Consider the following 12,521-nt stretch of genomic DNA (forward strand, 5'->3'; position numbering starts at 1 on the left):
AATAAAGTAGTGGTGCACAGAGGGTCAGGTAAGTCAAAGCTCTCTTCTGTCTTTGCTATGAATATGTGGCCCTTTGAGCATGCCATTTTCTTTTTCTGATTTTTTGAAGGTCTGGTATCTATACAGCCTTATACCATATGATGTTGAGAAAAGGAGGACCACATTATTTTTTAAATAAAATTTCAAATACTTTACACTGTAACCCTAATATAGCATACTCTCTGGAACTAAGAATAATTTAAAACAGCAATTCTCAACATTTAAAAACCTGTCACTACCTTCAATAAGCATAAAAACTCATACATTCTTTCTTTAAAATCACCTGTAGTTTCAAAATAAGTCAAGAAAAGAAAGAAAAAAGGGCAATTTTGCATGCTTCATTAAACTAGCATCTCTTGTGGTTGAGCCAGAATAGCATGGGCTATGGATTCCAGGCTTGTCCTTGACTTATGAGCTTCCTGCCTGGCATGCATACCTTGCCTAGCTGAATACAGATCTTCAAATCACAAACTTAAATTCTAAATTTAGAAACTGACATGGCATCTCTTTAAATCAAATTTAAAATAAATAAAGTATTAAACATTTAGGAAGAAAGCTCTTAAGAATATCCCCAAGACTATGCCTATACTAACCAAGTCAACTGGACAATTTTCTTGGGCCCAGGAGGCATTCATTGAAGATGATTGCTCAGCAGCTTCAGAAAACATCTCAATAATATCCTGCTAAAGCAAATTAGGGGACAATCGATAACTCTGCTAGTGGCTGTAACAGGGAAATTTTAATTTTATTAATTTTTTAAATCACGTAAGAGTGAATTTTTCAAACCAGTTTAAGTACTATCTACATTTGCAACATATTAGTTCTGAAATGTCCCAGATACGCATTCCCTAATTTATAGATCAGTTTTTTTTCCCCTATTTGAGTCCCACAGATGAAGAACCTACACATTCCTTCACTCTGTTTCCTGTCCCTTTCCTTCCTACTTCTCTCTCCATGGCATAGTTTCTACTGCTGAGCTGCAGCCACTTTCCTTGGCAGCATTCTCTGTAGCCACCAGTCTCTGACCAGCACCACAGAGCAGAGGAAAGAAGCTTCCAGTGGGCAGGCAAAGAGGTGATGGTGAAGGATGGACAATTAATACCCCTACCCAAGGCTACGACAGGGTTCTTGCCACCACTGTTGGAGCTATCACTGACAAATGAGAAAAAAGAGCTGTGTCCTCTGAAAGGGGCACAAAGACATAAAGGAAGAAGGAAAACAGAGGGCCAAAAATTTTCTACTTCCTCCTTGCCTCCTCTTCTTTTCATTGGTATAAAAACTGTTGGCCCCCTTTCATCCTGAAGCTATCACTAAGCTTCATTCTTTAGTTTTCATCTGCAATCTTAGTTAAGAGTGACTTCTAACATACTTCCCTTGAGGTTTCTTTTTACTTCAGCTGTAAAACTGGTTAGATGGCACTGTACTTTACTCTCTTTTTTTTTTTTTCTTTCCATTTTGGTTTTTCATGGTACAGTCTCGCTCTAGCCCAGGCTGACCTGGAATTCAATATGTAGTCTAAGGTTGGCCTCGAACTCACAGCAATCCTCCTACCTCTGCCTCCTGAGTGCTGGGATTAAAGGTGTGCGCCACCATGCCCTGCTGTATCTTACTTTTTATCATAGGTTTGTAAAACCTGTTGTGTTCTCTTGTATTATTATTTTTCTTTTTCTAGGCAGGGGAGTCTCACTCTAGCCAAGAATGATCTAGAATTCACTCTGTTGCCTCAGGCTGTTGGTGAAATTCAGTGGATCCTTCTATTTCTTGTGCCACTACACCCAGGTCATGGTTTTCTTTTCTTTTTGCTTGTTTTGTTTTTTTTGAGGAAGGGTCTGGCTCTCTAGTCCAGGCTGACCTGGAATTCACTATGTAGTCAAGGGGTGACCTTGAACTCACAGTGATCTGCCTACCTCTGCCTCTTGAGTGCTAGGATGGGATTAAAGGTATGTATTACCATGCCCAGCTCATTAATCTCTTTTTCTTCCCATGTCAAATACATGGAAAAATCAATTTTTTCCCAAAAAATCATAAACTATGCTAGTTTTCCTAATTATAATTTCAGTAGGTGCATTCTAAGAAATGTCTAAGCCCAAAAGAAGAAGATAGCACTGTAACTAACCTATTATATCATTATTTAGTATATTATCAAATATTTAGTAAAATGCTTTATTTTTATTTTGTGTGTGCATGTATGCATGCCACCACACATGTGTGGAGGTCAGAGGACAACTTCACCTCTTTGAAACAGGGTTTCTTAGCCTTGCAAATGACTATCAGACTGCAAAACAACCTGAGACCTGCTGGCCCATGAGCTTTAGCTTCTCCTGACTCTGCCTCCCATTGTCATGGGCATGTTGTGATCATAGATACATGGGCCACTTCATGTGGGTGACTGGGAACTGAATCCAGGCTGGCAGGCTTTGCAAGCATGCTCCTTTAACCACCTACACATTTCTTCAGCCCCACACTTCTTTCTTAATGCATTATGAAACTGTTTTTTGCTCCTGAGGTATTACAGTTTCAATGTGGGTGAACTTTGAATTCCATGAATGGTTATTAGAATATAGTGCTGATGGAATAGACCAGAAAAGCACTGGTTTATTTTTATCTAGTGAGACTATAATACTTAAGAGACAATTGAGAAAATATTTTAAAGTATATGGTTTCCAACTATGTTTCCAAACAGCTATGATTTTCAAATAAAAATTATACCTTCAAACAAAATTTTAAAAGTGTTTTGTTTTCTAATTTCTTCAAACTGACATTTATTTTGTTTTAGTCATAGATTTTTACAAAATCTTTTAGACTAAAGGTCAAGAAAATCGTTAGGAAAAAGAAATAATTCTTGGGTCTAAAACATTCTTAGAGGTAGGAAGGATGAAATTATAAAGAGAAACAAAAAAATATAGATTGGCTATAGCCCCAAAAGATTTTCTTTTTAAAAAGTTAAGTTGAGGGCTGGAGGGATGGCTTAGCGGTTAAGGCATTTGCCTGCAAGCCAAAGTACCCAAGTTTGATTCCCCAGAACCCACGTTAGCCAGATGCACAAGGGGGTGCATGTGTCTTTCTCTGACAAATAAATAAATAAATAAATACTTTAAAAATTTACTTTATTTTTATTTATTTATTTGAGAAAGAGGCAGAGAGAGAGAATGGGCACACCAGGCCCTCCAGCCACTGCAAACAAACTCCAGATGCGGCCCCTTGTGTATTTGGCTAACATGGATTTTGGGGAATCAAACCTGGGTACTTTGGCTCTGCAGGCAAATGCCTTAACCGCTAAGCCATCCCTCCAGCCCTAATTTTTTTTTTAAGGTTAAGTTGAAGGGTCTACTATGGTTTTCAACATTTAGCCATTTAGATTTAAGTATAACCATTCATTTAATGTTTCATGTGAAATGCTATTTCAGTATGAAACTACCTGATGTTGTGATTCACTACCCTAAGCCTTCTAGGGAATACTGTCATGCAGATGAAAATCATGTTTTATCCTTCAGCATTGATACTTATGTAAAAAAATATCAAACAAGATGAGATAAAATGTGGAAGCTATAGAGTCTCCACATAACTGTCACTGTACAAGTTTATTTTATAAGGGGCTGGAGAGATGGCTTGGCAGATAAGGCACTTGCCTGTGAAGCCTAAGGACCCAGGTTTGATTTTCCAGGTCCCATGTAAGCCAGATGCACATGATGGCACATGTGTCTGGAGTTTGTTTACAGTTGCTAGAGGCCCAGGAGTGCCCATTCTCTCTTTCTTGTTCTCTCACTCTCACTGTCTTCAACAGAAAATAAATAAAAATAAATCTTTAAAATTTTTTTATGGGCTGGGGAGATGGTTCAGTGGACAGAGCTCTTCCTACTCAGGCGTGAGGACCTGAATTCAGATTCCCAGTACCCATATAATGCTGGGTGAGCATGATGGCCTGCCTATAATTCTAGCATTTGGGAGACAATAATAAAAGATCCCTAGGACAAGCTGGTTAGCTAGACTGGTTCAATCAGTGAGCCCTAGATTCAATGGAGAGATTCTGTCTCAGAAAATAAGGTGGGTAAGGATCCAGGAAGACACACAACATCAACCTCTGGTTCCCACATGCATATGCACACGTGTAAACACACACCTATACACATGCACGCACTTCCAAACACCCACAAAAATATTTGTATGGTTCTCTTTAGTTAACTTACCTCAGAGTTAGCATTTTTATTGATGTCCTCATGAAAGCTATCCTCAATCACATCCATGCAAATTTGGGGTTTACCTAACTGTTTGTGGGAATTTGGTTCTTCCATCATGGAGGGCTCTGAATTATCAAGGAAGTGAAGAAAATTTCATCAAGATGCATTGCAAACTTGAATTGGTATATGGTTGTTATAAAATAAAACTTCTGACAGACAACTTTGAATATAAGAATTTTAAGCAAAAGATTAAAAAATGGCTCCCCTGAGTCTCATATTTCTTTTCTTTTCTTTTCTTTTTTTTGGTTTTTTGAGGTAGGGTCTCACTCTGGTCCAGGCTGACCTGGAATTAACTCTGTCATCTCAGGGTGGCCTTGAACTCATGGCGATCCTCCTACCTCTGCCTCCCGAGTGCTGGGATTAAAGGCGTGCGCCACCACGCCCGGCTCATATTTCTTTTTTAAAAAATTTTATTAGCATTTTCCATGATTATAAAAAAAATCCCATGTTAATTCCCTCCCTCCCCCGAGTCTCATATTTCTATCTTCCCTTTCCCCTCTTCTGCAATCTATCCAATTCCCATCCTCTCCAATCATCTCTCCACATCAACTCCCACAATTTATTTACAAGACAACATGGATAGTTCAAGCTCATTGTGGAATACTCTTCAGTAGATTGCTTTGTTTTGGTTTAGGTTTTGAAGCAGGGTATCACTCTAGTCCAAGCTGACCTGGAACTCACTTTGCAGTCCAGGCTGGCCTTGAACTTGGGGCAGTCCTTCTATATCAGCCTTCCCAGTGCTGAGATAAAAGGTGTGAGCACACCCAGTTTGATCAGTAGATTTTATTTATTATTTATTTATTTATGAGAAAGAGGTAGAAATATAGAGAGAATGGGCACATCAAGGTTTCTAGCCATTGCAAATGAATTCCAGATGCAAGTGCCACCTTGTGCATCTGGCTTTTCATGGGCATTGGGGAATTGAACCTGGGTCTTTTGACTTTGCTGGCAAGAGCTTTAATTGCTAAGCTATCTCTTCAGCACTTGCTCAGTAGATTTTGATGCCTTCAGGAAAGGAAGCTTACCATATAAGTTGGATTTATTACTTTATAATTTTTCAACCATAATAAGTTATTATAAATATTCCAGGGGCTGGAGAAATAGCTTAGTGGTTAAGGCACTTGCCTACAAAGCCTAAGGACCAGTCTTCAATTTCCCCAGTGCCCATGTAAAAACCAGATGTACAAGGTGGCACCTGCATCTGGAGTTGGTTTACAATGGCTAAAGGCCCTGCCACTCCCATTCTCTCTTTCTATCTGCCTCTTTCTCTCTCTCTCTTGCTCTGAAAGGAAGGAAGGAAGGAAGGAAGGAAGGAAGGAAGGAAGGAAGGAAGGAAGGAAGGAAGGAAGGAAGGAAGGGAGAAAGGGAGAAAGGGAGAAAGAAAGAAAGAAAGGGAGAAAGAAAGGGAGAAAGAAAGAAAGAAAGAAAGGGAGAAAGAATTATAAATATTCCATAAGTCTGGGTAGATGGCAGTATCTGCATCTCAGGTTAATTGCATTATATAAATATTGTTCTTATTACTGATTTCTCAAATTAGTTGTTTTTGGAATGTAACATTATCCTGCTGGATATAAAGATTTTCTTTTTGAGGGTTTGTGAATATTGCCTTTTAGGGTGGGGGAGGTGGGGAAGAGTAAGATAAAAATGGTCCACATACTATGTGTGCATACAACTCTTTTTTTGTGTGGTATTGGGGCTGAAATGTACGTGAGATTTTGTTTCTAAAGCATTCCCCTCAACACCAACAGAATTAGGGAGCCATACCTACTGTATCTTGCTCTCCCACTTCGTCCCTCACTGGTTCTTTCTGCATCAATCTTCTTGAAAGTTTAAAGCCACAGGGCAGAAAGCTCTTTTCAAACAACTGTAAAAAACATTTATATGTCTAGTTTAAAAAATATTTTATTATTTATTTGCAAGCAGAGAGAAGGGAAAGAGAGAATATGAATGAGTGAATATAGGTGCATCAAGGTCTTTCATTCCTGTAAAAAACTGCAGATGCATATACCACTTTGTGCCTCTGTCTTTACGTGGGTCCTGGGGAATCAAACCTAGGTTGTCAGGGTTCTAAGCAAGCACCTTTAAGCACTGAGCCAGTTCTCCAGCCCTATTTCTAGTTTTTGTATTAATAAAGCAATTAAATTAAGCACAAACATATGCTAAAAAGTAAAAAGCTATAATTCATATAACAAATATTCAATGAAGTAATTTAAAACAGGTTATTTTTTCACAAGTTCAAATTCTATTATAAATATGAATTTATTGATTTAGAAACAAGCATTGCGGTCATGCAAAATGATGGAAACAATTACCACTTTCAGTTCAGCATGAATCAAATTCTGGGTAGCAGTTGACAGAAGTGTATCTACTCCTCCCTTCTTCTTCCACATCATCAGTCTTCGTGTAGGAGGTGCAAGGTCCAAAGTCATGAGAGTGTCCGCAAAGGAGATGAGTTGTTTATACATAGTTTTGCTACTTATCTCCTTGACTGGATCTATGAGCAATTTCCTCTTCTTACTTTTCCTTTTCTCAGCAAGGTCTAAAGAGAAATGGACTGTTTGTATAGCTTGGTAAAATGATATGCTAGGCAGTACATATGTCAGAAATGTATACCACAATACAACCTGCAGAATTGCATTGTAAAGAGAATCCTTCTATTCCCCGAAGAATGCTCTGCAAGGTTTTTACACAGCTAGTGTACCTGAGCAGTCAAGAGCTGACACATTTTTAACATGCTGCTTAAAAGTGGTTTGGAGGATGTTGTTGACCTGCCAAGTGGCCAACTGAAGAAACATGGATCAGAAGCTATACTGTGAGAAGAAAGTAACCCAATCTAGAGGTTCATGGAATAGTGTAAATTTTGAAGTATTAATTAGTATTTGCCAGTGTATTTTCCCTCCCTTACTGAAATTTATATATGAATTCAACACAGGTAGCTAAGTCCATACCACTCAGGAAGCAGAAGTCAAGCTTTTCTCTAGCAAATTCCCTGAACTGAACTCAAGTTTTAAAATGTTGAGTTTCCTAGAATTGCTGGGAGTCTCAAAAATATGGCATGCTCCAGAATCAGAGTCTGTGAAGAGATTTCTAAGAGGACACCCGGTGTTCTCCTCTGCCAAACTGGACACATGATTTGAACAGCACTGAATATAATGAATTTCCTTCACACTGTGACTCAAGTTCCCTGTAGGCAGCTAGACCTTTTCAAATATCCAACAAGGCTACTGATTGACTAATAATTGTGGAGAGATGAAATGTTACAGATTCAGAGATAAATAATCTTGGGCTATCTTTAGCCCCCTTTATTACCTACATTAATATCTGACCTAATATCCTTGAGAGTATTGGGTGCAAGTGAAACCTCTTCAGAATGTACTAACAGACCACACTAGCTTCCACTAACCCAAAGATTAAGAGTGTCAACGGATTACTTAGGCCTAAAGCTTACAGCAGAGATTTTCCCATTTTGTTGTAACCTGCCCCCTGATGTTTTCACAAACGTATTTGAAAAGTGCCTTGGCTTATAACTTCTTTTGTTTTGTAACTATAAAAATTTCATAAAATTGCTAATATGTTGGAACCTGGAATTTTTTGGGGTGGGTAACCTAAATCTGTGTTCCCAGGCCATGGTCATTCATATTTGACTCCAGAATAAACTATCTTTTATTCCCTCTGAGGTGAGAGCTGTGCATTTTTCATGGACAACAATTTTCTCCCACTGAATTATAAATACTATTACTAGATTGGCGTTCTATAATGTTTCGTGGACTGTTCATGTATCTCAAAGCAAATAACAGCAATAAATGTAAAAACATAAAACCTCTGACCTAAAACATCAATTGGGTCAAGAATAAATCCTTCCTCTTCATTTGATAATGATGTTCCATCCATTTTTTTATCTTCAGGTAAATGCTGGTCACCTGGATTGTTGGGCTCTACTAATTAATGGAACCACAAAAGTAATCAGAAAAAACAAAAACAGTGATTAGAAAAACATATGATTACAAGTTATAACAATGAAAGTGAAAAATAATTGACAATATACTGCTGGAATCATAGGTGAATCTCAATGAAGACAGAAAGGCTCAGTAATTAAATGGTCTGGGACCCACAGTATTTGAGTGAGTCAAGTATCATCACCCTCTTGCACATAAGACAACTTAGGCTGGGCTACTGTTACAGCAAACATGACAATAATAAAGAAATAACAGGGGGAGGGAGGGCATTATCATGGGATATTTTTTATAATCATGGAAGTTGTTAATAAAAAATTGAGAAAAAAATAAATGAGTAACAGACATTTGAGGTTTGACTACTAAAAAGTATATGTTCTATTGAATCACTTATCAATTTATCAATCAACTCAAAAAGAACTGTAATTAAATTGTTATTGCCCAACACTTCTTACATTTTTACCTTCTATTATCATGTTAGAAAGCAAATATAGCATCAAAAATTATGGCCGGGCGTGGTGGCGCACGCCTTTAATCCCAGCACTCGGGAGGCAGAGGTAGGAGGATCGCCGTGAGTTCGAGGCCACCCTGAGACTACATAGTGAATTCCAGGTCAGCCTGAGCCAGAGTGAGACCCTGCCTTGAAAAACCAAAAAAAAAAAAAAAAAAAAAAAAAATTATGAAAAAGGGCTGGAGAGATGGCTTAGCGGTTAAGTGCTTGCCTGTGAAGCCTAAGGACCCTGGTTCGAGGCTCGGTTCCCCAGGTCCCACGTTAGCCAGATGCACAAGGGGGCGCATGCGTCTGGAGTTCGTTTGCAGAGGCTGGAAACCCTGGCGCACCCATTCTCTCTCTCTCCCTCTATCTGTCTTTCTCTCTGTGTCTGTCGCTCTCAAATAAATAAATAAATAAAAATAAAAAAATGTTTAATAAAAAAATGTTTAATAAAAAAATTATGAAAAATAAAATGGGATTAATTATACTTTTAATTCTTAAGAAAAATTAATCAGAAAGACCTCAACTCATCTGAGGTACTTGGTAGCAAGTAAAAAATATATATCATCTTCAAAATTTAAATTTCTTATTGCATACAGATTGTCAAACCATATCATATATGTGACAAGTTTTTCTTACCATGTAACATTTATTTGTAGGATTTGAAAGCATAATGTTTTGTCAGAATATATAAATGTAATCTACTAAATCCAATCCTGGTTAAGTACTTTCTCAGAATACAACTTCTTATGGCATATTGTTTAGAGTCAGGCTGAAAGAGTCTGTAAGACTACTTACACTAAGAAGTTCTTGGGCTTAATTTGAATATTAATATATGTTTACTTTCTACACAAAAACTTCAACATACCTATCAAACTGCTGAGAGACTCAGGAAGCACAGGAGTTTCATCGTTCAAATGCATGTCTTCAAATAGAACATTTTTATCATCTTGCAATAGATTATCTTAAAAACACAATAAATATTTTTCATACAGACTTGTATCTGTTATCTGGTTGCTAAATAGTTATTAGCATTAGTTTATACAAGGTGTTGATACCCCAGCTTCTTAAATTGCAGAATAAAACCTCATATGGGGCCATGTAACAATGTGGAAAGTGCTGTTGTAAAAAAACTGCTAGCAACCAAAAATTAATGAACGATCAAATGCATAATAAATTCAACATGCTTCTAGCACTGCTTACCTGTGTGGCATTTTTTGACTTCACTGCAGCCTTGGTTCTGAAGATGCAACATGAACTTCAAACCGTGTATGCTCTCGTGCCACATAATGCCAACTTACACTGCCAGAAACATCTTCACGCAGATTAAGACTACTGTATGGTATGAACTGCAGTGTTTCTATTGCATATGTAGTTTTCTCCTCTTATAGAAACATGATGATTTAATTACAGAAGGCAAAGACATTTAACATTTTCCTATCATTTCTCAGCATGTTTCAAATCAATATATCTTTGTATATTGTGTTAGAATGTTTCATTTAAAAAACTGCCATTTGATGGGATGGAGAGATTGCTCAGTGCTTGCAAAGTCTGACAGCCTGGGTTCAATTCCCTAGTACCCACATAAAGCTGGATGCACAAAATGGCGCATGCATCTGGAGTTTGTTTGCAGTGGCAAGAGGCCCTGGTGTACCTATTCTTTCTCTCTGTATATTTTCAAATAAATAATACACTATATTTAAAAATTGCCATTTGAGTTGCTAGCTTGGGTTTCATTTTAAACTTAAAAAAATATTGTATTTCTTTATTTATTTGGGAGGGGGAGAAGAGGCAGAGAAAAGAAATAGGATGGGTGGGCCAGGGCCTTCAGCCACTACAAATGAACTGCAAACACATACACCCGCTGTGCTCTGGCTTATGTGGGTCCTGGGGAATTGAACTGGGGTCCTTAGGCTTCACAGGTAAACACCTTAACCACTAAGCCATTTCCCCAGCCCCTTAAAAAATTTTAAGCATTTTTTTTGGGGGGGGTTATTTAAAAAAAAAACTGTTAAATAAATTTTGGCTTGGGATTAGGACAGGATTTCCTAAAATTTCTGACATGGCCCCAAACACATTTCTGCCATCTTGTATGAGCATTTTGGTGAAGCAGTGTTCTCAGTGCTGATGATATAAAAATGATCAACTCTGGAAAACACTGAAGATGTCCTGTGTCCTATAATACCAAAAGTTTAACTACAACTTACTTTTTTATAAAAATAAATACAACCATCTCATTAGTATAGAAATTTGCTTTCACCTTTAATAGTAGTAAAATTATTGCATACCAAAGAATTTTTAAATTTTTTATTTTTATTTATTTATTTGACAGAGAGAGAGAGAGAGAGGGAATGGGCATGCCAGGGTTTCCAGCCATTGCAAATGAACTCCAGATGTGTGTGCCCCCTTGTGCATATGGCTAACATGGGTCCTGGGGAATTGAACCTGGGTCCTTTGCCTTTGCAGGCAAATGCCTTAACCACTAAGCAATCCCTCCAGCCCCCAAAGAATTATTTTAAAATAAATTTAATTTAATTATTAAGACTTATATACCTATTCTATGATACTTGTATAGCTGAGGTCATATAAAAATTTCTTGAGCGTAGGCTGGAGAGATGGCTTAGCAGTTAAGGCATTTGCCTGTAAAGCCAAAGGACCCTGGTTCAATTCCTCAGGACCCACATAAGCCAGATGCACAAGGTGGCACATGTGGCTGGAGTTCATTTGCAGTGGCTAGAGTCCTTGGAGTGCCCATTCTTTCTCATAAACAAATAAAATATTTAAAATTTTTTTCTTGAGCAAAAAGGAATTATGAATGGAAAACATTTAAAAAGTCAGGCTTTTCAGGCAAATTAGAAAATTTTTGTGTGTGTATGTATGTGCATTTGTGTATGCTTGTGAATGCAGGTGTATGTGTACCATGGCATGTGGGGAGGTCCAAGGACAACTTTTGGGTTTGTTCTCATCCTTCTCCCTTTTTATTTGTTTGTTTATTTTTTCCAAAGTCTTACTGTAGCCCAAGATGACCTGAACTCACTCTGTAGTCCTAGGCTGGCCTCAATTCACATTAATCCTCTACCTCTGCCTCAAGTTCTGGTATTTAAGGTATGTTCCCCCACTTTATTTGAGGCAGGATTTCTCTCGCTGGAACTCATTCTGTTGTTGCTCTTTGCTGTACTAGCTGTGAGCTTCTGGAAAATTCTGCTATTTCCACCTTCCATCTTACCATCAGTGTGCTGAGATTACAGAAGCCTGGGGCTAGGGCTAGGGAGATTTCTCAGTGGGTCAAAGGTACTTGCTTGCAAAGTCTATGTGGCTGGGTTCAATTTCCTAGCACCCACATAAAGCCAGATCTAAAGTGGATTATAGAAGACCACCACAACTTCCACATTTTTATTTGGGGTCTGGGGTCTGAGCTAAGAGTACTTAGGCTTGAGGGGCAAGTGCTTTATTCCACTAAGCCATCTCGTAGTTCCTACACTGGATTTAAAAAAAAATTATTTATTTGAGAGCGACAGACAGAGAGAGAAAGAGGCAGACTGGCAGAGAATGGGCACACCGGGGCCTCCAGCCACTACAAAGGAACTTCACATGAATGCACCTTGTGCATCTGGTTTATATGCGTACTGGGGAACTGAGCTTCGAACTGAGGAATTGAGCCTTGAACCAGGGTCCTTAGGCTTCACAAGCAAGAGCTTAACTGCTAAGCCATCTCTCCAGCCCCTGGAAAATTTTTAAAGCATATTTCATATAAATAGTTAACAATCTTTAAAATATGTATGTAGCTTTACAAGTGTT

General features: G+C 38.1%; 1 protein-coding gene across 5 annotated transcripts in view; it reads right to left on the minus strand.

Annotated features, from left to right (window-relative positions):
- The window catches only part of Rad21l1 (RAD21 cohesin complex component like 1), a 38,668-nt gene that overhangs the window by 10,885 nt on the left and 15,262 nt on the right, over positions 1-12,521 (minus strand). The window contains exons 1-7 of one of the 5 annotated variants that reach the window (XM_045156895.1): positions 9,927-10,078; positions 9,592-9,687; positions 8,105-8,215; positions 6,590-6,816; positions 6,042-6,141; positions 4,227-4,342; positions 633-722 (exon numbers count right to left, since the gene is read on the minus strand). In XM_045156895.1, coding sequence (XP_045012830.1) covers positions 633-722; positions 4,227-4,342; positions 6,042-6,141; positions 6,590-6,816; positions 8,105-8,215; positions 9,592-9,687; positions 9,927-10,011 — 825 coding nt within the window. In that variant the 5' untranslated portion in view covers positions 10,012-10,078. Of the gene's footprint in view, positions 1-632; positions 723-4,226; positions 4,343-6,041; positions 6,142-6,589; positions 6,817-8,104; positions 8,216-9,591; positions 9,688-9,926; positions 10,079-12,521 lie in introns of those variants that run through there. The other 4 variants (XM_045156893.1, XM_045156892.1, XM_004668044.2 and 1 more) reach the window with 4 other exon arrangements.

This window comes from Jaculus jaculus, chromosome 8 (genome assembly GCF_020740685.1).
Source record: "Jaculus jaculus isolate mJacJac1 chromosome 8, mJacJac1.mat.Y.cur, whole genome shotgun sequence".
In the NCBI taxonomy this organism is placed as follows: Eukaryota; Metazoa; Chordata; class Mammalia; order Rodentia; family Dipodidae; genus Jaculus; species Jaculus jaculus.